This window comes from Vipera berus (assembly GCF_964194415.1).
Source record: "Vipera berus genome assembly, chromosome: 3".
Classification (NCBI taxonomy): domain Eukaryota; kingdom Metazoa; phylum Chordata; class Lepidosauria; order Squamata; family Viperidae; genus Vipera; species Vipera berus.
Genome location: NC_138204.1, coordinates 94,044,035 through 94,072,023, shown reverse-complemented (window position 1 = coordinate 94,072,023; position 27,989 = coordinate 94,044,035). Strand labels below are relative to the sequence as shown.

Sequence of the window (27,989 nt, the reverse complement as noted above, 5' to 3'; positions counted from 1 at the left end):
GTTAAACTCCTGTTTTAAAGTCTCTTTGCCACCATATTATTCTACCTAGTTTGCAAGACCATGTGTATTTTTATCATCTCACAAAGATTTGCGTGAAATTTTATCAGTGGGTAGCTGCGTTCTAATTATATTCTAGAGAGGATTAAACATGTTAATTTGTTGCAGCGAAGAAACAACAAAGAGACTTATCACATCTCAAAGACTAACTGAGGTTCTATCTTAGTTTCATGGATTACATTGATTTCAACAGATGCAATCATATTTCAGTAAAAATCTTAGTTTAAGATCACTGTTGAAGGCAACATATATCAAATGCTGCTGATTCTCATCTGCCCCCCAAAATTTTCCCTTCCAACTCAACTTACGTATACGATTTTCCAGAACCAGTCTGTCCATATGCAAAAAGACAAGCATTGTATCCTTCAAAGGCCGTCTCTAGTAGAGGCATTGCCAAAGATTGGTATATTTTTTCTTGGCTTGCATAGTTAAGACGCTTATCAAAAGACCAGAATGAAAAGTCAAAGGTGAAATTGTATATTTGTTTTGTAGATGGATGATGAACAACAGTCTCTTGCCCTTCCATAGAAACCACTTGAATAGATTCTTCATTTTTGTCTCTAGGTAAAAACACAAAATAAATGTAATTTGCAATGAAGTAAATGCTCAACACATTAGATCTATAATAATGGTGAAAACTAAAGAGTTAATTATCTAGTTAATGTTCTAGGAACTATAGTGTATAGGGGATCACAACATTTGGAATATGAGTTGTGAAAAGATAAAAACGCTACCGTGATCAGGAATATTATTTTATAGAAGTTTTCATATCAGTATAACATTTATGTGTTTTTCTTTATCTAAACTAGAATAAGAAACTAATAGGTTATAATGATATCTTAAGGTTTTACATCATCAGAACCATATAATTCAGATATGAAATGGTCTTGGATGAAATTATTTCAAGACTATCATGATGTAGTAGTAGTTACACCTGGTCCTGGAAAGTCCCAGGTTCTAATTCAGCATCAGTCACAGAGGATCAATGGGTAACTTTGAGCAATCAGTCTGTCTCATCTCACAGGGTTGTTGCAAGGAAATATAGGAGAAAATATAATGTACATTACCTTGAGCTCCTGAATGAAACGTGAAATATAATCTCATGTTTATAAATGGATGAAATAAAATCAAAATCAAATACATGCAATAAAACCAAAGTAAGTAGAACATGATGGAATGCAAATATATGTCCACTACACAAAAGAATACATTTAAATATTGAGTGAAAGCATATTTAATATTTTTTTATTTTTTTTATTTTTTTTAATTCCATTTATATCCCGCCCTTCTCCGAAGACTCAGGGCGGCTTACAAGCTTAGCAGTAGCCTTCATTCTATGTATATGCCTGCTTATTAGGGCTTTCACACCCCCTATTATCTAGTATCATACAACAATATAAAATAAATGTGAATTCACCAGGATATTTTAATAGGTTTAGTATTGAACAAAATAAACCTGCAGAGGAAGGCAAAGAAGACACGATTTTTTGCTGCCAAATCTGCAGTATATTATTGTTGGAACTGGACTTGAATCACAAGTTCTATGAAATATTAGGGAGTGCACCTAAACTCCTGAGAATCAAAATAATAACTGCTAGAAATGGAGTTGTGGTGCCGATAGGTTTGGGAGCAAATGTGTCTCCAGCCTAGCCCACTGCCTTGGTGGAGCAGTGGACTAATGCCTCCTTAAGTAACACCAGCTGCCTGCAATTAGTGCAGGTTCACATCCCACCAGGCTCAAGGTTGACTCAGCCTTCCATCCTTCCAAGGTAGGTAAAATGAGGACCCAGATTGTTGGGGGCAATAAGCTGATTTTGTAATAATGCCGCTGGGGGGGGGGTGAAAGCCCTAATAAGCAGGCATATACATAGAATGAAGGCTATTGCTAAGCACATTGATTTGTGCTTAGATTGTAAGCCGCCCTGAGTCTTCGGAGAAGGGCGGGATATAAATGGGATTAAAAAAAAAATTACACAGATTCTGGATAGGCTAAAAGCAGACAAAAAAAAATATGGAAGCCATCATACTGCATTGCAAGAAGCCGGAGATTAACTTTGGTAGTAGACTAGAAAAGTGTTTCTCAATCTCAACAACTTTAATTTATATAATTTCAATTCCCAGAATTCTTTAGCCAGTAGGCTGGATGGACAAATCTGAGAGTTGAAGCCTACAGAGCTTTAAGTTGCTGAATTTGAGAAACCCTGGACTAGGGAAAGAGACAACAGGAATAAAATTGGATCACTCTTGTACGTCACTAAAAGGGTGTCCATGATTATCATCACCTTGGAAGATAATGCCTGGGTACAGTTACAATGGTCTGTGTGAAGACTTACCTGAAACTAAAGGGCCGTACCCTCACGGCCACAGTCACTTTACTGTTTTCTATTTTAAAAGGATTGTCTTTAAAGGACACATTCTGCTTTATGCTGTCTTCTTTTGCCGAAGCAGCTCGTTGAGTATATGTGGTATTTTCTTGCATCTTTCCCATTTTGCTTGGAGTGAATAAAGCACAGCTTTCCTTTTGTGAGATTTGAAGACAAGGCGTCCTACTTTTTAAGATGGAGGTGGCAGGACTCTTGGCATTCTGAACGGTTGATACTTCTGCTGTATTTTTCCTTGGGGTCTTCTGTCTTTCTAAAGATTCATTTTTAGTAAGATTATTCTGCCGGTTTTCAGTTCCATTTGATTTACTGAACCTTCCAGATGTTGTTAATGCCGATGGCTTACCGTTAGGATTAGTTGTGGTTAAGCGTAATAATCGAGAAATCTCATTTTGATTTTGAGAAGCAGCAGGTGTCCTGGGTTTTATGGGTGTGACATTCCCAGTAACATTACTATAATTTGTGTTAGAATTTGTCTTTCCAGTAGCCTTAATAAGTGAAACATCACTGTGGTTACCTCTGGATGAAAATGGAGCATTATTACTTTCTGGTGGCAAGTATCCCGCTTTTTCTGTTTTAGATTCATAAATATTATTTGTCTTAAGTTTCTCAGCTGCTGTAGTTGCAATTCGGGGCTGGAGGGTTAATCTTTCTTCCAGTAGTGTACTATCACTGCCATGGATTTTATCTACATTGGATTCTCCTTTACTGGTTGCTCTTCCTCTTTGGAGAGTCAGCTTAATTTCTGATGTATATGCAGGTAAAGCACCGGACAGTTTGTTACAGGCGGAAACTACATAGGTCCTGTTTATTTCCGCAGTCTTATTCAAAGGTTGTAAGAGTGAACTGGTTCTCTCGTATTCTAATACACACGGTTTTAATTGTTGTCCAAATCCAAGTGTTGAAGAGACATTTCCTGAGGGCGGTTTTTGTGAAGACCCGCCAAGCTCACTAACGTGGCTTTTCTTAGGAACAGAAACGATAGACATTAAAGCGGAATACTACCAACTACAGCTGTAAAACTGAAATTATCTCATGTAAGGTCTGTCTGGAAAAAAAAAAGAATTGGCTCCTAATCTCACTCAGATGGCATCTGTTAAAAGAAAAAAGAAAAAAGCATTATTTTCAGGTGGAAAAATTCAGAATAAAGTGCTTTAGGATTGTACAGTAGGTGGTAGCCTATTCAGTCTAATGATTAATGATTCCAGCTTGTAAAATACATTTTAATTTTCAAATAAGACTGCACTGCTAGAATATATCTTACTGACTAGTGGCATTTATTTCTGACATTTAAAGTCATATTTATTCATCTATTTCCCAGTATTTATAATCCTTCTTATTCCTAACATATTCTACATAGGGTACAACAAAATTAAAGCAGAGAAAATTGTAAAGCACAGAAAATTAACATTATCGTGATTTATGAGCATAACTGAGACCAGAATTTCTGTTACTTAGCAAGGCAGGTATTAAGTGGTTAACTGAGTCACATTCAATTTTACAACCTTTTTTGGCCACAGCTGTTAAGTAAATCATGTGGTCATTAAGCAACTCCAACTTCCCTCACTGACTTTTCTTGTCTGAAGATGGCTGGGGTAGTTGGAGATGGTGATCACATGACCCCAGGTCCCTGCAACAGTCATAAATACATGCTGATTACGGAAGCACCTGAATTTTGATCACATGACCACAGGGAAGCTGCTATGGTTATAAGTCACTTTTTTCATTATTTCTGCAGCTTCGATAACTAAATGAATGGGTGTCGTGGAAGACTACTTGTAATATCTTTTTTAAAAAGTCAACAATAAAACTAAACCTACTTTAAACTAATGGCCAAATTCAGAGTAGGGGAAGATTGTTTGGGTCTGCTTACAAAGTGCAGCAAGGACAGGAATCTCCCTTCTTCTAGGTGAGGATACTCCACGAAGTGAGGGCCTGTACTGAAAAAGTGTGGATGGAGTAGTAAATGGAACTCAAAAATCAAACTTTCAGTCTGCTTCTCTTTAAAGATAAAGAAATGTGAAAAGCATTTTTGCCTCTTAAAACACAGTACTTTGGAACAATGAATTCATTACAATATAGCAGCAAATTTTAAATTGATGAATTATGTGAAAGGGGGAGTTTCTGCAGATGTTTTGATCAGGCTTACAAAACTCTCTTCTGTACAATTATGAAAGTTGTACAAACCCCATCTTTTGATCCCAATCAACCTGTTACTTATATTATTTTTGAAAAGGTCTGAATGCTTGATCCATGATAATTTTGGTGTCAAATTATAATTCCTTACAATTCTTGCACACATTCACTGAATTAAAAAAAACAACCATCTGACACTGTTTTCAAATTAAAGAAATCCTTCCTGAAGGGACTAAAAAGTGTTTTTCAAACTTAGCAACTTTAAAATGAGTGAACTTCAATTCCCAGAATTCCCCAGCCAGCGTGCTGACTGGGAAATTCTGGGAGATGAAGTCCACACATCTTAGTTGGCAAGTTGGAAAACCACTGAACTAAAACAACGATGGGGACTCCTCAATTTCCTGATGTTGCTAGCCTACAATTCCCACCTTTTGTAGGGAATATGGATGATGGCATTTGCAATCAAATTACGCCAAAACATTTGGGAAGCCTCAATTTCTCGAACCCGACATTAAAAGAAACAATAATCTTGGTTGTTTTTTTTTTTGCCAAGGCAAGCTTTACAGTGCTTCTCGCATGCCAAGAAAAACTGCTTCAAGAGTCCAATTAAAGAAGCGGCGGCCTATGGAAATCTAGAAACTCAATAAACAATCCTTCGAGTAAAGAAGAGGAAGACACATTTAGAAGTGACCTTTTCGCGCGTTACTGCTTACCTGCCCTTCGACGTCAAACCAACAGACTATCATTTCAGCGGCACATCCGACTCTCTTTTCGAATGCGCCGCGATGTTTGCTATTGGTTGAGAGGGTGGATGACGTCACACGCAGCTCCCGAAAGCGGGGAGGACCAGACGTAGTCAAGGAATTACCTCTAGGGCGCTATAGCGATACCTCTGGTTCTGAAGCGAACACTTTCATTTCGCGGTCAACCAAGACCAAAATGCTGTAATGAATCGGGCTGAGCCTGATATTTCAGAGATGTTTGCTCTCTTTCCCATTTCGATGGGAAGAGCCCTAAAGCGAGCCGAGGGAAAAATTAGAGATATAGAATAGAATGAAAAACTTTGTCACTTTAAATGAACACTAATCCAGCATACTTTAAAATGAAGTTTCGTTGCAATCAGCTCTCAAAAAAAAAATACTTGCTTCAGGGTTGCGTTTCCATCTCGAGCTTTTCTTAATTTCTAAAGGTAAAACTAAATAAAACTGCTGCTTGTGCCCGAAATCTCTGTAATAGAAGCCATTGGTTTCGATCGTACATTAAGATAAAGCTGCAACTGCGAAACGGACCTCCGAAACTTTACTTCAGATGGTTGGATGTGTAGAATAACTAGCATATGGTCGAAGAGAAACGTATTGATTTCAAACGAGTAGTTGTGTGTGTGCTAATGAGATTAATAACAAATAATAAATTATTTGATGTACTTAAGAGTCCCTTGGAATATAAAATATTCCTAAAATATTTAGACTTCCTTAAATCAGTTCTCCTCTCCCTCTCTCCCTCTCTCTCCCTCTCCCCCCCTTGTGTGTGTGTGTGTTTAAATTTCATTTCCTGATATTTTTACAGTTATTTAAGTTGTACAAGTAGTTACTTAATTCCACCTATAATTGGCTTCAGTTGGCCTTGTGATTGTATATTGGGGCTAATAATTATATAACAGGATGGTGTCACCATTCAGGCACTCCCATCTAATGCCCAATTTTCAACAATTCAGCCTTCCCATTCTTTTTTCTATCAGCCCTCTAGAGGCCATTAAAAACAATCAGCACTTCCCAAAAACAATCAGGACTTCTGCTCTCACTCTTTACCTGCCTAGATACCTTTGGACAAGCCCCCAAGGACTGGGAACCTGAGTTATTCTCCCGACATAAAAAAAGAATGTGTTAATTTTAGCCTCTTTAACATCAGCAGCAAGCTCCATATCTATCCATAATAGATATTCCAGGATTGGTTGGAGACTTGCTATCCGCTTCTGATGCTTGCATTCTAGTACCTCATTGGAATTCATTCCTCCTACAATACATCTCTTTTTGTCACATTCACAGATTTCACACCAGCAATTGACTCCATTTTCTGAATTAAATTGTGGGAGAAGTTGGACACCTCTTCAACTGACCTGCATCTACTGCATTTAAGACATATGCCGCATGAAGATATGTCACTTAAAGTAAAATATAACCCCAGGGCCATTTCTGTGTTCTATTAAAACTCAGATGGGCATCAAGCAAGGCTGCTTATTAGCCCCGATCCTATTTAACTTTCATATTAACGCCATGGTAGGTCATCTCTATAACATGGTCTTTCACTCCCCCAAACTTGCTAAAAGACAAATATCTATTGTATCTCAGCAGATGATGCAACAATACTTTCAAAAATGCCAAGTGGCCTTTAAAAAGCACTGATGACCTTAGCACAGTATTGCAAGGAAATTAGCTGGAACTCAGTTATTAGAAAATTATAGTATTTGCCCCAAAGCTTAAGAATCACTCCTGGAGCCTAGATGGCCACAAGATTAATTAGGTTCCGTTTTGAAATACGTGGGAGAGTCTATTCTGTTGGCAGCATGAAGACAATATTGCTGAAAATTCAGAGTAGTTAACTGCCACCTTTAAATACTTTAAAACACAAGGTAGCCACTACACTTTCAAATTTGAAGCCAAATTGCTAGTACATCTTTTCTGTGATACCTAGCTATGTCCCTTCTCCAATTTTGCACCTCTAGAGCTTGTACAATCCAATTATCTAAGAGCATTTTAAAATATATTGGTTAACAAAGATAAAATAATTATATATTAATATCTAGGACTTTATCCAATTAAGCACAGTATTTGTTAATTGGAGGAAGTCTACTTGTCCTCCTGCATAAGCTCTCAGATGGCAGCTAAGCACAGTATGATCAGTATCTGCCGGGGAGCACTGCATTCACTTTCAGGGGGAAGATATTCTGCCCCATTTAAACAGAGAATTTTGACAGATACCATGTTAAATTGTGAATCCTGTTCAAAGTTTTCCAGCACTGGCAGCTAGCATCAAAACCCGCTAAATTTTTGTGTATGGTCAGTTACATTCTTTCCTGAGTCTTGAAGTTCACTAATCCAGTTTTCTTTCTACTGGGATTTTGCACCGAAGTTAGTACTGTGCAACTGCTGTGCAGATATCGGGGGGAGGAGGGGGAAGAGGGGGGGAGGCTTCCTAGATTTAAGCCTTCTAATTGATAAGTATGGCATATCAGAGTGCCCTCAATTTTAAAATGGAATTTGTAATTTAATATATAACTTCTTGGATTTCTTATACCTTACAAAATTGGCCATATATCTCCATCTTATATGTATCATACTATTATGTTCTTTCTATATGTCCTTAATGCTGCTATCCATTTCTTTCATGCCATATGTTAAATAAACAAATAAATCAATCTAAGAGCAGCCTTTCAAATCCCTAAGTGTCTGTAAAGCCATCTTGTAACTAGATGAAAGTGTAGCCTTGAGTGTGGCTAGCCATAGTCAACTATTGTCTCAGGCTGTATTTCTAGACTGTAAGAAAAATTGAGAGGACAAATTAAAAAGCCATGGTCTAAATTAGCATACACTTTTTTCAGATTTGTCAATTCCCTTTTTTCACATTAGGACTTTTTAGCTTTATAGGACAGTATGAATTTATTAAACACAATCTAAATAAAAGGTTAGATCACAGTAGAATAAAAAAAATATTAACTCTTTATTTGAATAATTTTACTAAAAAGGAAAGCAAAAGAGGAAGCCATTTTTCTTCTAGAAATAAAGTTGTTCATGACAATTAAAAACTCATACAGCTTTATAACATGGGTTTTATAGACAGTTCATGTCAGTTGACAGTAGGTAGGGTAGGGTAGGTAGGTAAGTAAATATCATATCTTGAGATATCTATAATGCTTGAAAGATGAAATGAAAGAGAATAATGAATAGCAACAAAGTGGACTCAGTTACAGCACATTGGAAGACCTGAGGGACAGGCTGGAAGTGGTCTATCTATGTGTTCGGTAAGAGTTGACACCAATTTGATTGCACAATTCAATCAGTGTATCTCAGGTTCAAGAATTGTATTTTTTTTCCCTTTTGAAATCCACTCTACCTCCACTGCAATCATCAATATTTATTCCAAGCTGTTTTATACTGAGGTAAATTGTTGGGTCACTCTCATCCAGCTTTCCCCAACTCAACTCAATCCCCCTCTATAATTCATGCCAACATATCAATATTTGCACTAAATAAAAAATGTGCAGATATAACTCCCAGAATTCCTAGCCAACATGAATACTGCCAAAAACCTGAGAAATTAATATCCACCTATCTTGAAAGTACCCAGACTGGGAAGATCTAATCTAGCTCAATACTCACTACTGGCTGAATGTTGCCTTGCAAAATTTTGGTAGGTGGAAATCTTTTCTTATCTGCCCATTAATTTATGATGCCCAAAACAGAAGCTCACGCTATTTGCATATTAAATTTGTATTCTGCTGATGTTCTTCTATATACATGTATTACTGTGCAGCCAGGTAGCCAATGATCTTTGCATGTTTTAATTTCAAAACGAGATACTCAAACGGCACAATTACTCATTCTAGAGATTTCTGACTACTAAGTTGAATAGATAACCATCCCTAGATTCAAGATCTTTTTGCCCTTTTTCAATTTTGGATTCCCGTCCAGGTAAAAAATCTGACACACATGAATTGAATTTATTTGCCCAATTAACTGTCAATCTGAACTAGGACTGGAAATAATTACTTGTAAGAAAACAAGATTAACCCCCCCTCCTACAACACTGAATCTTTGCTAACCGGTACAGCAGAATAAATAATATATTTCAGAAGTATTTGACCAGTTGCTTGTCTCAACATCTTCTGAATTTGAACTTAAATGTACATTTTAAATAAGTTTAAGACTACCAGAGCCTTTATTTTAATCCAAATACCTTTATCCCTCAGATTTAGCACAATTAATCGCTACTAAATAAATGTATATGTGGAATGCTGTAATATTTGATAACAGTGAAATTTCCTGATTCCCCGTTTCTCTACATAAATTGCACTAAACCCAGCCACTGAAAATACATAATGTATTTTGCCATTTAACCTGAGATCTAAGACCTTAATGAAATACTGTATAAAATGATCCAGGATAAGTCATTATCTTGGCACTCTTTATATCTCATAAGATGTATAAATTATCAGCTCTCACCAAAATTAAGCATCAGTGTAAATGAAAAAAAAATTAATACCTTGCTTAGCTTTCATTTGAATTAATGGGGCTACAAACTTATATTTTATTAAAGCACATCCATAGAAATGGATTGAAATTTTGCATATAAAACAAGTTAACATAAACAAATTATATTTTTAAATTTAGCTTGTTACTTTTGAGAAGTACTTTTATCATGTTTTCTAATAATGTCCATAAGATTATCCCCAGTTACAAGATCATTCGGATATTCTTTGTTCCTCAGCTGTTCTTTCCGCTTTTGGTCATGTAAATATGGAGAATTTAATAACTGAGGTGGGAGAATGGTGCCAGTTGGTTTAACTCGCTTTACCACATCCCAGAAAAGTTTCTTGCTGTTATTATTAATAAATGTAATTGCAGTTCCATTGTGACCCAGCCGACCTGCTCTTCCAACCTAAAAAAGGAAAAGCAGTGGTATTTATTATAATCAATGACAAATGTTATAGGTAACTATACATAGTCCTGAACTTACAGCCACAAGATTTTATTTTATTTTATTTTATTTGGGGGGGGCAGGATATGTAGAGTAATTGTCACATCACAAAACTATGTTGCTAACTGCATTTTAATTAATTTTAGTAAGGAAGTTATTTAAATGAATGTTCCCAAAGGTGCTTTTCAAAAAGCAACTGGAGTTTCTTAGTTTTTTTTCTTGAAAACATTTCACTTCTCATTCAAGAAGCTTCTTGGATGAGGAGCAAAATGTTTTCAAGAAAAAAAACAAAGGAAGTCCAGTTGTTTTTTGAAAAACACATTTGGGACAAATATAACCTGGATGATTAAGAATCTCCATAGATGCTTAAATGAATCTCCATAGACGCTAGTCTTCTTACCTGTTACTTCAAAATGTGCTCGGAAAAATAAATTCATTGTTTAACCCTATAGCATAACACAGAACGAACCTCTTTAGCACTCTTTAAAATGTGTAACATACTCAGGAGTGAACTTCTAATTTTAAAAGTCCTTTCTCCACTGTCCACTTGGTATCATCAAGCACTTTGTAGGACTTTTGAGCAATGAGGCTTGCTTTTTGTTGAAAGGTTCAATATCACACTGTGCCTTTTAAATCAGAAAGTATATTTACCTGGTGCACATATTCATCCATGCTAGATGGCATGTCAAAATTCACAACCAGCTTAATATTGACAAGGTCAAGTCCACGCCCAAGGACTCCAGTGCTTACTACAACTTCATATTTCCCTTGCAATAATCCCTAAGACAAGGGAAATATAAACATTATTTTCATGAATAGAAATATACTTTTCAAAATTACAAAGACATCATCAAAAATTCTGAATATATTTCAAAGAAAACAAAAACAACAGCTGAACAATAAAGATAAAGAAGGACCTATGTAATTTAATAAAACTGAAAGCATATTCCTCACGAGACATTTCCTATGAACTTAAAATTCCCAAATCTGATTCCATTGCTGCTTTAGCCAACACAATGAAACTCGAGATATATTTTGCGATATGAAAAATAACTTTCATCTAAAAGGAAACTCACTAAGAGGTCAATCTCAAATCTCAAACTCTCTACCTCAGGGGTCTTCAAACTTGGCCTTTTTATGACTTGTGGACTTCAACTCCCAGAATTCCTCAGCCAGGCACACTGGCTGAGGAATTCTGGGAGTTGAAGTCCACAAGTCATAAAAGGGCCAAGTTTGAAGACCCCTGCTCTACCTAATAGCTATTTGGTGTGTGTACAGGAACAGTTCTCAATTATTTTGGTCTTAAGACCCCTCTATATTTTTAAAAATGACTAAGTACCCCAAAGAGTTTGGTTTATATGGGTTGTAGTTACTGTATCGATATTTAATGTATTAGAAATTAAAACATAGAAATGTTGAAATATTTGACTTTGCGGAACTCCATAGGTCCTCATACGTAACCTTGGGAACCTTTGGTTTAAGAGTTCTTTAACCACAGATTTAGCAAGCTTCGAGATAGGCCCTAGATGTTTACAAACCTGTAAAATTGCAGTTCTTTCTGACTGTGATTTGTCAGCATGCATCGAGGTTGTCTGTAAACCTGTGATTTTATGAACCGCATTACTCAGAAGATCAGCACCCAACTTACATTCCACAAATACCAGTACTGGAGGCTTAAAGAGTTTCTTATCCTAAAAAAGAAGGGGGGGGAAACAGGGAGACTACAGTGAGCATAAGGTAAAAAAGATTTAATTTATGTACCAAAAAAAGATAAATGGAATAGTGTGAGATTTAGCTGTAGTAAATAAAGCAAAAGAACTATCCAACTATTTTCCAATATTACTAAGGCTGAAGAAGTTATGTTTTGATTAGTTTTCGAATAGTAAAAAGAAGGCAAATATCAGCCATTATTTTCTATTACCATCGTTTTAAAAAAAGCTTTTAACAGCATGAGGATTTAAGTAATCTGACCAAATCAAAAGAGCTGTTTAAATTCTCACAGCCCAAAGGTTTGGTGTTTTAGTTTCTTATCAAGGAAACATGCCACAATACAAACTATTTTAACACTTTTGTGAAAACTTTGTACGATATAGCGTGGCCTGGTTTCTATTCGAACATAGCTAAAATGCCTTCGAGTATGCCATAATTCTTTGAATATGAGTTGTTTTTTAATTTAAGCAACTTCCACCATCACAGGTTCAGACACACCCACCCACACACCTATACATACACGCACACACATATACATATATACATATACATATATGAATGCATGCTGTAAAATGCAAGTCTACATAACCAATAAAATTGATACTATCAACATTTCAATGGAGAAGCTGCCCAAGAGGAATAGATGTATGGTTTAAATGGTTATATTTCCAGGAGCAGAACTGATTATAGCAATGGTTCTAGGTCATTTTTTCCCAATCATCTATGGTCGATAAAAAGAAGCAAAGACTTGTTTTTTCATGAGGATACTAACGTTTAATATTTCAAAAAGCTTTTTCTTTTTGGAAGGTTCTTCTATCCACAAAATAATCTGGCGAACATTGGAGCATGGCCGATTTTTTTCTCCAACTGTTATTTTCACTGGATTCTGCAGAAGTTGGCTTGCCAGCTGTTCAATGCTTAAAGGCATTGTGGCTGACACCAAGATGGTTTGATGATCATTGGGAATATTTTCCAAAATTTCTAACACCTGCTGCTGGAAGCCCATCTTTAGCATGGTGTCAACCTATTTTTAAAAAAGAAATGGATTAGCTAGTGTTTTATTCTTAAGATACGTGAAAACATTATTTTACATTCATTATCAACATCTATCTGGAATTTCAGATCAGCGCTTCCCAAACTTAACTACTTCACTATGGCATGAAGTTCATCTCTCAGCAATAATCATGCCAGCTGATGGTTCTGTTCTGAACCAGCCCTCTTCCGGCCTTGTAGTAAGGCAAACCCCTATTCAAACAGAAGAGACTGGAGAGCGTCCAAGGCTGAAAAGCGTTTGCCAAGATTTAATAGTCAATTAACAGAACAAGAAACAAAAACACAGGAACTTGAATCCTCAAGCGGAAGGGTTGCTTTCAGCAACCAGCCCCTCCCCAAACACTCCTTTTATTTAGAGTTCAGGGCGTGGTCTCCCTGTGCCTCCTCCCGAGGAGTCCCACAGCCTTTCTTTGTTTGTTCCTGCTCGACTGCCTCCTGCGTCGGGCGTCCTTGAACAGGGCCAGCTGTGGGTCATCATCCTCCGCACTATCGGGCTCACGCAGCTGAGAAGAGGTCCCCGGCTGAGGGCTCTGCAAAGCCTCCAAGCCATCATCAGCCGGTTCGTCACCCACACACACCTCCTCCCCCTCATCTGAGTCATCCGATACATCTGAGCCGGGTGCCGAACCCACAGGCTGACCCTGAGTCACAACAGGTTCTGAATGTTGATGCCCATGTAGAGAGAAAGTGCACTCTTTAGATAGTGGTTGTAATGGGGAAAAAGTATTATAGTAATGCTTCTTTGAGTAACAAAGGCAACCTGATTAAGAAGTACATATTCCCAGAATCTCAAATTATGTCTCTTTTCTGGCCACTGCTTCTGTCAACAATAACAGTCCAGCATGATAGAAAGTTGTTTGAAATTTGGCCTATTTCAATGACCAAAGCAGATGAAAGGAAACACTTTTACATACTCAGCTGCCTCTTTGCCAAGTACAAGAAAATCTTCCACTGTAATTTATAACTGTTGTAACCTATCTTTAAAAGTTGGCAGATGAAAAAGTCTTGAGATACTACAAGATTACATTTTATGCTAAGTTAACCCAAACTTGCTAAAAATCTAACTATGCATAAACTACAGTATCAAAATTGTAATGTTTTGCCGACTATGGTTTACAGTGCTTAGTTACCACACAGAAGTCATTTAATCTCCCCCCTCAAAATAGAAGTCATTACACTAGTGACTATCCACACATTTTTTTGAACAATAATATACACTTACCTCATCAACAACAGCAATTTTAATATTATGAAGTTGAACAGAGGATTGCTTTAAAATTTCTCGGAGCCTTCCAGGTGTAGCTATGATCACCTAAAATAAAAGGCAGGAAATACAAATAATAGAAAATAAATTCATTGTTATTACAAATTCCAACAAACATATTAAATCAAATGTCCAAGGTGAGAAAATGTTTACATTTGCAAAACAGGATTTTTCACAGCACATGAAACATAAAATTACTTAAGATTTGCTTGGAGATGGATCCACTGGTTCTGTGGAAGTAGTTGAAACATGGACTGATGTAGTTATCTGGGGAAAGTTTGATTCTATTAGCCTGGAGAAAAAGGACAATTCCTTGGACCTCTGTGTCTACCAGCATTTGAGAACTATGCCCTTCTTGGTTGGTATATGGCTGCGTCCAAAAGTGAATGTTTTAAGACAAAGCGTGATCCTGCCTGAATTTAAGGAGGTTGAAGAATGGCTGAAGAAGCCTGTCTTCATTTTCATTTTAAGGAAAGGTTGCTAAGAAGGGTGTCATGCTGTAGTTCAAAGGGCCCAGCATTGATCACATTTGTTACTCACCTAGGTAAACTCAGGTGAAAATATTACATCCACCCTGGCTCTCCTGATTCTTTCAGAAGCTTTAAATACTAGTGACCAGGGTATCTTTATGGACGAGTTCAAAGGGCTGGAAATGGAGAAGAGATCTAATCCAAGACTCTTTATTTTGTAGGGGTAGCTGGTGCAGTTTACAGAGTAGAGGCATTATCAATGCACATATGCACACATCAGTGCACATACAGAACTACTATGCTGCTGATTTCTGAACTAGCTGAAGCTTCTTTTTTTATATACAAGTTTTATTAATTTTTTAATATTTACATTCAAATATTTGTGAAGCAATGCAGTGGTTGGGTAATCAAAAGTAAACAATATCAAATAACAAGTTATTTGTAAATAGTTCAGCTTACATCAACAAGGATTCCCTCTCCGACTCCCTTAGTTATAACAGTCAAATTAATCAAATTAATACATTTCTAATTGTGACCTAGTCAGTTAAAAAAAATTCAATATGTTTTCACTAATACATATCAATATCCTGCTTTTAGGTTTTACCTAATTGCAATAAAGTAATCCAGGTTAGCCTATGCTAAATGGAAGAAAGCTTACTTTTTGGGTAACCCACATTTCCCTATTTCAATAGTAATTATCCTGTTTACAAAACTTACAATGTTCATTTCAAAACATTCTTATTTTTTACCAGTACCGTCTACTTATCATCTTAACAATTCACCAATTATAGCAAGATAACTTATATTATATCTTTCCAAATTCTATTTTATATATATCGGTTCTAATAACCAACTTTCTTTTAAAAGTTAAATACAAGATGAGTTTCTGTCTATATCATTACAACTAATATATTCCATGTGTCATTCTAGATTCTATAATATAGTTCAGGGTTGTATTCTAAGAGCTTAATTTTGTTTTCCCTTATATTTTTTAGAGATTCCCCTTAATCCATTAAAAGATATTTTTACTCTATCCTTAGGAATCCCCAAAAAAGAGACAAATTCAATTTTTTAAATCTAACTCTCGCCTTCCTTTTGTGCCAATCAGGTTTGCTTTTTAGCGTCTTTAAATTCGCAAATCTATCTCCCTTTCTTCCTATACCCCTTATTTGAATCTAGGGAGACCAACCAAATATCAGTTTTGTAAAGAAAGTGTCCCCTTTGTAGCCATTAAAATTTTGCTTTAATAGCTCAGTTTTTGATATTTGATGTAATATAGTTGTCATTAGAACAGTCTGGTCTTTTTCTTCTTCCAATTCCATCTGGGTTAGATAGAAAGTAGTAGCTGGTGTTATGGTTGTCATTTGATTAGCTGAATCCTCAACATAGTGTACTTGAAGGCCTTTAATATCTTCACTCTTAATGTTGCTTTCTTCAGGTGTTGTTGCTTTTTGAGTTGCAAGTTTTATAACTGACGTTGAAATTTGGACTTTTAAGTTTCTCTGTAGGTTGCATTTGCTGTTCTTTGCAGTCTCCTATTTTAGTGTTAGTGTCCACTTCCTCTGTTTGCTTTTGGATTGTCAGTTCCTCATGTAAGGTCAGAGTTTGATTTGGTGGCTTTAAGATGTCAGATTTATCTTGCAGTTTGGCTTTAATTTGCTCTGTCATTGCCAAAATCGTGTCCAATATCAGTTTGTAATTAAGTGGTGGGATGTATTCATCCATTTTGTTATTGTTTACAGCTAAATCTTCCATGGAGACTATTTTAATCACAGTCAATGATTATCCACCTCCAAAAGAGTTGTTTTCAGTGCCAGGTGCTCCCTCACTTATCTTTGAAAGTAATGTCAAGGACAGCTCTGGTATTCAGTCAGCTTTCACAATAAGAAAAAGATTTACTTGCTGTACCACGTTTCGCCACAAGATGTTATCAATAGCATATAGAATGCGATGTAAAAAAAATTTTTCCAAATAAATATAAAACTTTTGTAACATTAGTCCATTCTTTTTTTTCCTTAATTCACAGCTTAAACAGAAAATAGGGTAGTAAATCCCCACAAAAAATAAAAGCTTTTTAGTAAGTAGAGATAAGATTGCTTAATTTCTTTGCTGAATCACTTGATTTTTTAAGGCTTTGAAATTTATTCCCCACGTATATAAATGCCATGCTTTCAAAAAAAGGGGAGGAAAATTTTCAGAAAAGTCCCATAGGAAAATGGTTAGGGGAATAAGGAAGGTAAAGTCTCACCCAGGTCCTCCAGATTGCTTCTTAGTGCTAGGTAGTGCTTTTGGCTTTCGGCAGGGAGTGGCTTAATGATCGGCCATCTTTATTTATTTTATTTTTTATTTTACTAGATTTATATACCGCCCTTTCCCGAAGGACTCAGGGCGGTTTACAGGGTATTTAAAACAAGAAATACAAAAGTTAAAAACAATTTAAAAAATTACATCAATCCCTGAAAAAAAAGTAAAAACCCCAATTAAAATTAAAATTAAAATTAAAATTCTCAGCCTGGGCCAGAGAGCTCGAAGAGCCAGGTCTTCTGGTCCCAGTCTCTTCTTCGGGCCAAAGGAGCTGCTCTGGATTCAAGTGGAGGGCTGCCACCCTTCTGCAATCACAGGAGGGCCTCCTCACGGTGGTTGCCCCTCCAGGGCGACTTTCAACCCTTTTCAGGGACAAGGAAGAAAGATCGGACCGCAGAGAGTGGACTCTTCCTGCACATCCGGAAGCGCCGCACACGCGAACCGGAAGCCGACCAGCTGAAGCTTCTGAGTAAGTACTAAGGGCAGACCATGTAGAATACACACTGCAGTAATCCAATCACTAGGAGATTAAACTATGAGTAACTTTGAGGAAAACCTCCAGATCCAGGAATGGGTACAATTAGTATACAAGATGGAGCTGTGCAAGGCCCTTCAAGCCATAGCTGTTATTTACTCTTTGAGTAAGAACTGAGTCCTACAAATAACTGCATTACTGTCAGCAATGTTAGAGGGCAAATACCACAAAATTCTCTATGCTAAAAGGCTTTGTCTTTGTAAAGATGGAAGCAATGAATCATGAACTACCTCTTGCTTTACTGTAACTTTTATAACGTCACAATACTGCATTTTGCTTTATGAAGTTTGTTACTCCTAACAAAGTTTTAATTAACTTGCTGAGCGAATGAATAAGAAGAAAAAAAATTATTTTCTTTTTCCCTTATGGTTGTTTTGAAAATAATTATTTGCTATTCTGGAACTTGCCAATAAAATAGATGCACTCTTTCAATCAAGTTCTCTGACTTTTATGCCATTCTGAACGTAAACTGCATCAAATGCTTGTTCAGATCTTAAGGACATAACATAACGTGATTTACCTTAACATTTTGCTTCAGGCGATGAAGCTGGGGTGGTAAAGGCAATCCTCCAACCAGAAGAACGGTTCTCATATTTGGTAGACCAATCATGAGGTCTTTAGCTTGCTTCTCTATTTGTATAGCTAATTCTCTTGTTGGTGCCAGAATAAGAGCAGACAAAGTCTCTGTCTTAAAAAGCATAAAAACAAATAACAGGTTACTGATTCTTCCTTTCATTAAAAATTTCAGAAAAATAAAATGCAAGAGGGGTTAATTTATATCAGACAAAGTCAACACCATCACTACATCCATGATTAATCTAATGATGTCAGTAATTACACCATATATAACAGGGGTCTTCAAACTTGGCCCTTTTATGACTTGTGGACTTCAACTCCCAGAATTCCTCAGCCAGACACACTGGCTGAAGAATTCTGGGAGTTGAAGTCCACAAGTCATAAAAGGACCAAGTTTGAAGACCCTTGATGTATAGCATATTGCAGCGGTATACATCAATAAACCAATATTCTGCCTTAAGTGAATAAGTGACAGCAAGTAGAAGGAAAGGAGTCATTTGATCATGGGAAGATTTGCTTATGCTTTCATTACAATGATTATGCTTTAAAAAAAAATCAGTCTTCAGAAGTAAGTATATTTCAATTACCCAGGTATAAATTTCTTCCACAGGTGATATCACAAATTTAATCACATATTTTAAATGAGGTAACAGAAAGATAAAAACCTAAATTGAAAAAAAGTTTAGATGTATACTGTAGTTTCTCTGGCAAACAACAACAAAGTTTGAGATCTTATGCAGAATTTCTCAAAAGGATAATGCTTTAGAATGGTCTGAACAATTCTTTTCAACAAACCTGGATCCAGTCAATGAACAAAGGTTACCTCTTCTGAAGCTTTAATTATAACAGGAAGGAGGAAAGCTGCAGTCTTCCCTGAGCCCGTGTCAGCAGTTGCCAAAATATCCCTGCCCTGTAACCCAACTGGAATCATCTGCATCTGGACAGGGGTTGGGACTTCATAGCCTGTTTTTTTTAAATTGCTGCTGAGAATTTCTGGGAAGCCACAATGTTCAAACTCAACAATGGGTCTTGCAACTCCTTGCCCTTCAACAGCTATGCCAAGCTGCTGTTTTAAACTTTCGATCTGCTCATCCTCAAGGCTTAACAGGAATTCATTCTCTTCATACACATAAGCAACACCAGGTAAGGTAGGTTGAGAAATGGCTTCTTCACTCTTAGTAGGCTTTAAGCTTTCCACCTCCCCTTTGAGTTGTAGAAGGTGCTTGGCTTTACATTCCAAACTACATACATCTTCATCAGTCTTGTCACAGATGTATTCCCCATACCGACCACAGACCACACATACAGGTTCCCCAGATTGTGGCCAGCGCTGAATTTTACTGAAAGATTTTATGGGTTCTTCTGCATCACAAGAGTCCTCATTGTTTTCTGACTCTGATTCAGAAAGGGCCAGAGTTGAATCTAAAAATATCTGTGGCGCAGTGTGTCCTTCTACTGATTTCAATGAATCAGTCTCAACAGTTGCTGCACCTACTATGTCAGACTCGGAATCTTTGAGTTCTGTAGACTTTTCAGATACAAATTCATTGGGGGAGGATTTGTTTTTCTTAGCGAGACAGCACTCCTCATCAACCACATTCCTCTTGACTTTGAGAGATCTGGGAACAAACATTCTTCAAGAACCTATCATGAAAATATACAATCATTAGAACTGGCAATCTTCTGACAAATTAATATTTCCATATGATTCAGCAAGGGCAATAGGAAACTCAAAGAAACATTATTCTTCATTCATACAGGAGCAAGTTTGTTTGAATTGGAATAAAGTAAGCTGTGTTTAGAGTCTATTAATTATACCACATGTTAGAGTTATTTACCCCTTCATGGATTACTGCCTTGTTGTGACGAAGGGGCTTGCATAATTCAATGAAGCTATGAGCTATGCCGTGCAGGGCCACCCAAGGCGGACAGGTCATAGCAGAGAGTTCTGACAAAACGTGATCCACTGGAGAAGGAAATGTCAACCCACCCCAGTATCTTTGCCATGAAAACCCCATGGACAGTACCAAAAGGAAAAAAGATATGACGCTGGAAGATGAGCCCCTCAGGTCGGAAGGTGTCCAATATGCTACTGGGGAAGAGCAGAGGGCTAGTACTAGTAGCGCCAGAAAGAATGAAGCGACTGGGCCAAAGCCGAAAGGACGCTCAGCTGTGGATGTGTCTGGTGGTGAAAGGAAAGTCCGATGCTGTAAAGATGTTTTCTCCATAGGAACCTGGAATGTAAGATCCATGAATCAAGGAAAGCTGGACGTGGTCAAACAAGAGATGACAAGACTGAACATCGACATCTTAGGTATCAGCGAATTAAAATGGACAGGAATGGGTGAATTTAATTCAGATGACCATCAGGTATACTACTGCGGGCAAGAATCCCTCAGAAGAAATGGAGTAGCCTTCATACTCAATAAAAGAGTAGGAAAAGCAATACTGGGACACAATCCCCAAAATGACAGAATAATCTCAGTTCGAATCCGATGCAAACCATTCAATATCACAATAGTCCAAGTCTATGCCCCAACCACCGGTGCTGAAGAGGATGAAAGTGACCGGTTCTATGAAGCCCTACAGCACCTTATAGAACTAACACCAAAAAATGATGTCCTCATCAACTTGGGGGATTGGAATGCTAAAGTAGGAAGCCAAAAGATAACTGGAATAACAGGCAAGTTTCGCCTTGGAGTACAAAATGAAGCAGGGCACAGGCTGATAGAATTTTGTCAAGAGAATACGATGGTCATACCAAACACTCTTTTCCAACAACCCAAGAGACAGCTCTACACATGGACATCACCAGTCGGTCAACACAGAAAGCAGATTGACTATGTGCTCTGCAGCCAAAGATGGAGAAGCTCTATACAGTCAGGAAAAACAAGACCAGGAGCTGACTGTGGCCCAGACCATGAGCTTCTCGTTGCAAAATTTAGGCTTAAACTGAAGAAAGTACGGAAAAGCACTAGGCCACTCAGGTATGAATTAAATCATATCCCTGACGAATATATAGTAGAGGTGACAAATAGATTTAAGGAATTAGATCTCATAGACAGAATGCCTGAAGAACTATGGACAGAGGTTCACAACATTGTACAAGAAGTAACAACTAAAACCATCCCAAAGAAAAAGAAATGCAAGAAAGCAAAACGGCTGTCTGAGGAAGCTTTGCAAATAGCTGAGGACAGGAGGGAAGCGAAAGGCAAGGGAGAAAAAGAAAGGTACACCCAATTGAATGCAGAATTCCAGAGAATAACTAGAACAGATAAGAATGCCTTCTTAAATGAACAGTGCAAAGAAATAGAAGAAAACAATAGAATAGGGAGGACTAGAGATCTCTTCAAGAAAATTGGAGAGATGAAGGGAACGTTTAATGCAAAAATGGGCATGATAAAGGACCAAAATGGCAGGGACCTAACAGAGGCAGAAGAGATTTATTTATTTATTTATTTAATAATATTTATATACCGCCCTTCTCCCGAAGGACTCAGGGCGGTGAACAGGGCAAGAATAAAAATACAGAATTACAAAAATTAAAAAAGGATTAAATATATGCCCACTAAAACAATCAATACAATATTAAAACCCCAATAAAACAACAATAAAAAACCCCACCAATCCCCCATCAGGCCAGGCCGGCTTGTTCGAATAAAAATGTTTAAGATTAAGAAGAGGTGGCAAAATTACACAGAAGAACTATACAAGAACGAACTTAACATCCCAGATAACCACAGTGAGGTGGTCACTGATCTTGAGCCAGACATCCTAGAATGTGAAATGAAATGGGCCTTAGGAAAGCTGAGCAACAACAAAGCTAGTGGAGGTGACGGTATTCCAGCTGAGCTATTCAAAATCTTAAAAGACAATGCAGTAAAAGTGTTACACTCAATTTACCAGCAAATTTGGAAAACTCAACAGTGGCCACAGGATTGGAAAAGATCAGTTTACATTCCAATTCCAAAGAAAGGCAGTGCCAAAGAATGTTCAAACTATCGCACCATTGCACTCATTTCACATGCTAGTAAAGTTATGCTTAAAAACCTACAAGCTAGACTCCAGCAGTATGCGGATCGAGAACTACCAGAAGTACAGGCAGGATTCCGAAGAGGCAGAGGAGCTAGAGATCAAATTGCCAATATATGCTGGATCATGGAGAAAGCTAGGGAGTTCCAGAAAAACATCTACTTCTGCTTCACTGACTATGCTAAAGCATTTGATTGTTTGGATCACAACAAACTGTGGCAAGTTCTTAAAGAGATGGGAGTACCAGACCATCTTATTTGTCTCTTGAGAAACCTATATGTGGGTCAAGAAGCAACAGTGAGAACTGGACACAGAACCACTGACTGGTTCAAAATTGGGAAAGGAGTCTGGCAAGGCTGTATACTGTCACCCTGCATGTTTAACTTATATGCAGAGCACATCATGAGAAAGGCAGGGCTAGATGAATCAAAAGTTGGAATTAAGATTGCCGGGAGAAATATCAACAACCTAAGATATGCAGATGATACCACTCTAATGGCAGAAAGTGAAGAGGAACTAAAGAGCCTCTTCTTGCAGGTGAAGAAGGAGAATGCAAAAGTTGGGTTGAAACTGAACATTAAGAAAACCAAGATCATGGCATCCGGCCCTCTCAATTCCTGGCAAATAGATGGGGAAGAAATGGAGGTAGTGACAGATTTTATTTTCCTGGGCTCCAAGATCACTGCAGACAAGGACTGCTGCCAAGAAATTAAAAGACGCTTGCTCCTGGGGAGGAAAGCCATGGCAAACCTAGACAGCACACTAAAAAGCAGAGACTTCACCCTGCCAACAAAAGTGCGTATAGTCAAGGCTATGGTCTTCCCAGTTGCAATATATGGCTGCGAAAGTTGGACCATAAGAAAGGCTGAGCGCCAAAGAATTGAAGCCTTTGAACTATGGTGCTGGAGAAGACTCCCTTGGATTGCATGGCGATCAAACCGGTCAGTCCTAGAGGAGATCAACCCTGACTGCTCTTTAGAAGGCTAGATCCTGAAGTTGAAACTCAAATACTTTGGCCACCTAATGAGAAGGAAGGACTCACTGGAGAAGAGCCTACTGCTGGGAAAGATTGAGGGCAATAGAAGAAGGGGACGACAGAGAATGAGGTGGCTGCCTGGAGTCACTGAAGCAGTAGGCGTGAGCTTAAAAGGACTCCAGAAAATGGTAGAGGACAGGAAGGCCTGGAGGAACGTTGTCCATGGGGTCATGATGGGTCGGACATGACTTCGCAACTAACAACAACGAGTTATTTAAACCTGGAATTCATGGATCATCTTACAGCATTTATATACCAGAAAAGTAGCACAGTAGTGAGTTAATCTTGCAAGTAATACCTGTTACTTTCTGAGAGTTGGGGTTTTTTTTAACCAAATCCATCAATAAATATTTTTCTGATAATGGAAGCAATGAGCATAATTTTGAATTGGTTTTTTTTTGTTTGTTATGGAGCTATGAAGGGCTGCAAAGGGTCCAGTTTCAACATAGAGAAATAAAATATAACTCTGGGAATTTTGCTGCGATAGCTATTTAACTAGCAGAGGCTGAGGTGATAAGAAAGAACACTGTGTCATTAAATAGAAGGCATCCTCCATTGCTTTCTGGACACTGTTCATAGTACAGTTTAAATGACTGAGGCAAACATTTATTTCTAAATTAATAATATAAGCATTGCCTCAGAGTCTAAAATTAACGTTGTTTCTTAAAGCAACTCATTACTGTACCAAATCAGTAATATTGTCCTACAGATACAAGCACTCATTGCTTGGAAGCAGTACAGATGTGTAACCCAGGTCATTTTGACTAAAGATAAAATAATATCATTTATATCAGTGGCTAGTAAAACTGAGGCCTCACTTTTTACCTACTTTTTTAGCTCCAAGCCTCACTCTGGTACTTCCTCCACTCCCCATATTAAACGCATCAAAAAGCTGTCCTGAATTATATATTATCTTAATGTCAGTTTATCCTCACTGAGCTTCTGAAATAGGATTTACAACTTGAGTGACTAAATCAGCATATCCTCATGTTAACTCAAATGTTCTCTTTTGCTTCACTGTTTCTATGAAATTAAAAAAGAAAATCCCAAATGTTCACTCAGGCTGAACCTTTCCAGCCTTTATTATGTGTCCTCTTGAAGCAACAGAGAATAAACGAGCAATGATGTTTGTTAAAACTAAATTTTGCTGATCCCATGTTTTCAGATGGAGAGAAGATGGGAAAGGTTGTCTGCACCTTTAACTTTGTCCTTTACTAATGTTACTTGATAACAGTTGTTTTTAAACAGATTATGTGTGGCAGTTAATATCCCCCTTGTAATTCCTATAAAGATGTTTCCATGAAAAATGAAGAAATAGCTAGCATTAAAATCATAAAGGCCAAAATGACTTCTAAATAAGACCCACTACTTCATCAATTAATCAATTTTATGTCTATCACGGTTATCATAGAACATAAGTTTTGATTTACAATATTTATAAAACAACACTGCTCAGGAAAAAGACAAAAGGTTGCCTTAGTGTACTTTACAGGTATGTGATAAATGCAGTTGTGAATTAAAACAGGACAGCCAGATTTAGGCCTTATTTTTATTCTCATTTTAATCCAATCCAGATTTAGGCCTTATTTTTATTCTCATTTTAATCCAATCCAAGGTCTACTTATCAGAGTCAGGTTCATGGACCAACAGGGTTAAACCTACATGTAAAATGAAATTAAATGTCTGAACGAGATTCTAAAAATAATAAAAATCAGCGGAAGCCCTGGTACCCCTATTCTGTGCACCATAGCTGATTAATGTATTAATCAAAAATGTAATGTGTAATTCTCGAAGACACTAGGAGAGCTGCACACAGATGAGGGTCAAGGCAACAAAACGGCAAAGCAGTCATGCCAAAACATAAGCAACTAGGACAGGGGTAGGCAACCTTGGCTCTTTTATGACTCGTGGACTTCAACTCCCAGAATTCCTGAGCCAGCCATGCTGGCTCAGGAATTCTGGGAGTTGAAGTCCACGAGTCATAAAAGAGCCAAGGTTGCCTACCCCTGAACTAGGAGAAGGCCACTCAAGATTTAGTTGTAATTTAAAACCAACTCCCCTCTCTAACCGGTCAAAAATCGTTGCCAACTTACTGCAAATCAGCCCATAGATCTGTGATCAATGTATCTCAAACGATTCTTCCATAGGATCCGATACTCTCTAGCCGCACCTCTCCGCAGATAGACGATCGATAAATATCTCGACCCAGAAGGCTAAACGGCGGTCCAATGCAAAAGGCAGCATGCAAGCAAAAGGCGGCGATTTGCAACAACAGCGACCGACAGACCCGGTTTCCCGTGGAAAGCGATTCAGCCTTCCTTGATCACCCTACCACAAAATCCGTCCTCCAGCAGGCAGGATCTCTACGCTTCCCAACCCTTACTGCCGTTCTAGCCGTCGTCACGGCGCCTCGGATCCTCCGAAGCGGAAAAGGGGCTGGTCTTTCACAGCCTTCATTTCCGGCTCATCTTGGAAACGCGGGCTGCGTTGTGAGCAACCGCTCGGCGTTGCAGACACGTCTGAATAAAACGGGAAGGCATACGTTTAAGTAGGCTAAGGTTTTCCTTGGGACCCACCCGATGCAAACAAAAGCGAGTTTTGTTCTGTGGAGAAGCTCCGTGTTTTTTTCCGAAGCAGCTCAGAAGTGGCTGGTGCTGCATGAAATGGAAAGGCCGGTTGGTGGCAATAGAAGATTGAAGTTTACTCATCTGTTGGTCCCTCTAGTGATGGTTTGAAGTTTTGCAACCCGGACGTAATATTCCTAACAAAGGGAAAAAAGAGGATAAAGCAGTTGTTGGCTCTGATCGCCTCTTTCATAAGCATTTGAAAGCTTATGTCAGCTTGTTGCAGTCTTTGTTCATTTTTCTCCATCAGTTCTTTGACCTCTTTTCGGTCCTCTTCTAGTTTGCCAATCCTTTCTTTGAAGTCTGTGTGTAGAGCCAATATCATATTTTTCAATTACATGTTGGATCTCTCTTGCTGCGTTGTATTGTCCAGTGATTTCTGTGCCACCGGACTCTGTGATATTAGGGCAGCTGTTGCTGGGTGTGTTGTAGTCTTCTTCATTTTCTCCAGTAGTTTGTAATCCAAATACCAATGGGGTATTATAATCCAAATGTGCTCCAAAAAAGAAAAGAAAAGTACGAAAAATTTCAGTGACAAGAAGAGGTGAGAACAAAGGGAAAAGGAAAGAAAAAGAGAAGGAAAAAGCCAAATATCCTTATATCTAAAAAAAAGGAGGGGAAGAAAGAAATTAATCCATACAAGTTATGCTCTTTGTTAGTTTCAGAATCTCCGTGCCTTAGTCCAAAAGAAGAGAAAATCAAAAATATGGTCTCCAAAGTGAAAAACAATCCACCATTCCACAAACTAAAAAACAGACTCTGTAAACTTCTTATCAGTGAATCCAGTAGCTGTCATTCAAGGTCACTTACTCTCCCTTATTTTTTCCTAAACTTCCAAGAGTATTCTCAGCTGAGATACTTGATTCATTGCCTTCTTTTGCCTTCCATTGTTGTCCGCCACTGCAGTTCCGGAAGAGGAGCAGTTTAAAAGTCCGCTCCCCCCACCCACTTCTCCACGCCTTCAAATTCTTATTTCACACACACACACACACACTATTTCCAGCATTTAAGGTTTCTCCATCATCTCACCCAGGCAGTCCTCCAAACTTACTTTCAAGATCTTCCAAGTGGCCGCCCCGGCTTGTGGCGGCTCGCAATGGCCATCTGACAGCTGCTGGTCCGGGAAGCTTCCTTCGGCTTTCCAGGAGGTTGCAATCCCTCCTGTGCTGCCAAAGTGTGCCTCCCTTCTTCACCGTCCCTACAGGACGGCTCTGATCTGTCTGAAACTCAGACAGACCCCCCAAACAGCTGAAAAGCGACAATCCTTCAGGAGCTCCCAAAGGATGTGTTGTCCCGCTGCAGTGCTGGCCCCGCCCCGCCCTTGTTCATCCAAGCTGAAGAAAGAATTGAATTAACAGATAAGAGACGAGGAGATTGATAACCGACTTACACTAACAGACAGGAATCAGGAAAAAAATGATCATCACTTTAGAGATGGATAGAGCTGATTATTATTTAAGATTCCAAAATGTTGAAGAAGAAAAAGGAGAGAACCTAGCAGTTGTAATGGCAGGAATATTAGCAGAAGCATTGGAGGAAAGCAAGGAAAAGGTAATTAATGATATACTGTAGATGAGATATTTAGAATACATACTAGATATGCAACGAGAAATTCTCTCCCCAGAGAGGTGCATATAAGATTTACTTAAAAAGCATTAAGGGCAGATATACTACAGAAGCTGACAAATGTTAAAATAAAATACAAAGGGAGAGAGATAGTGATGTTAAAACAGATCCCAAGAAGAGTGAGAGACCTGAGAAAGGAGTATCAATTTCTGATGAAATGCTTAATTTAAAAAGGGATAAGTTTTAGATGGTTAATACCAGAAGGAGTAATGATATTGGCAAGAACAGAGACATAGATGGACACATTAGAGAAAGCAGAACTTTTCTATGATCAATACTTTGGGCAGCAAGAAGAAGAAAGGCTGAGAGGGGAAAGAGTAATCAGACAGCAAGGAGACGAGACAGAGAAGCAACGCAGTAAGTATAGCATAGAACAGGAGGAAAGGGTGTTGAGAGAAGGGACAAGAACAAAAGAGCAAAGGGATGAGAATAACGAGAGCAACTAAAACTTCAAATAAATAATGGAAGAAGAGATAAAAGTAATTTCGATA

General features: G+C 38.0%; 2 protein-coding genes across 3 annotated transcripts in view; both read right to left on the bottom strand.

The window, feature by feature from the left end:
- The window catches only part of KIF14 (kinesin family member 14), a 50,978-nt gene extending 47,175 nt beyond the window's left edge, over window positions 1-3,803 (bottom strand). Inside the window, exons 1-2 of the mRNA XM_081323686.1 lie at window positions 2,391-3,803; window positions 366-617 (exon numbers count right to left, since the gene is read on the bottom strand). Of these exons, the coding sequence (XP_081179812.1) occupies window positions 366-617; window positions 2,391-3,427 (1,289 nt within the window). The 5' untranslated portion in view covers window positions 3,428-3,803. The remainder of the gene's footprint in view (window positions 1-365; window positions 618-2,390) is intronic.
- A 4,469-nt stretch (window positions 3,804-8,272) lies between these two features.
- DDX59 (DEAD-box helicase 59) lies at window positions 8,273-25,630 on the bottom strand. Of its 2 annotated transcripts, none has more exons than XM_081322196.1 (8): window positions 25,342-25,630; window positions 19,004-19,824; window positions 18,125-18,292; window positions 14,254-14,343; window positions 12,751-13,002; window positions 11,807-11,959; window positions 10,920-11,048; window positions 8,273-10,229 (listed from the first exon to the last, which is right to left on the bottom strand). In XM_081322196.1, exons 2-8 carry the CDS (start codon window positions 19,811-19,813, stop codon window positions 9,966-9,968), a joined length of 1,866 nt encoding a protein of 621 aa, XP_081178322.1. In that variant the 5' UTR covers window positions 19,814-19,824; window positions 25,342-25,630; the 3' UTR covers window positions 8,273-9,965. The 2 variants fall into 2 exon arrangements, with proteins under 2 accessions (XP_081178322.1, XP_081178323.1); XM_081322197.1 differs by having other exon boundaries at window positions 25,581-25,612.
- Between the last annotated feature and the right edge of the window lie 2,359 nt (window positions 25,631-27,989).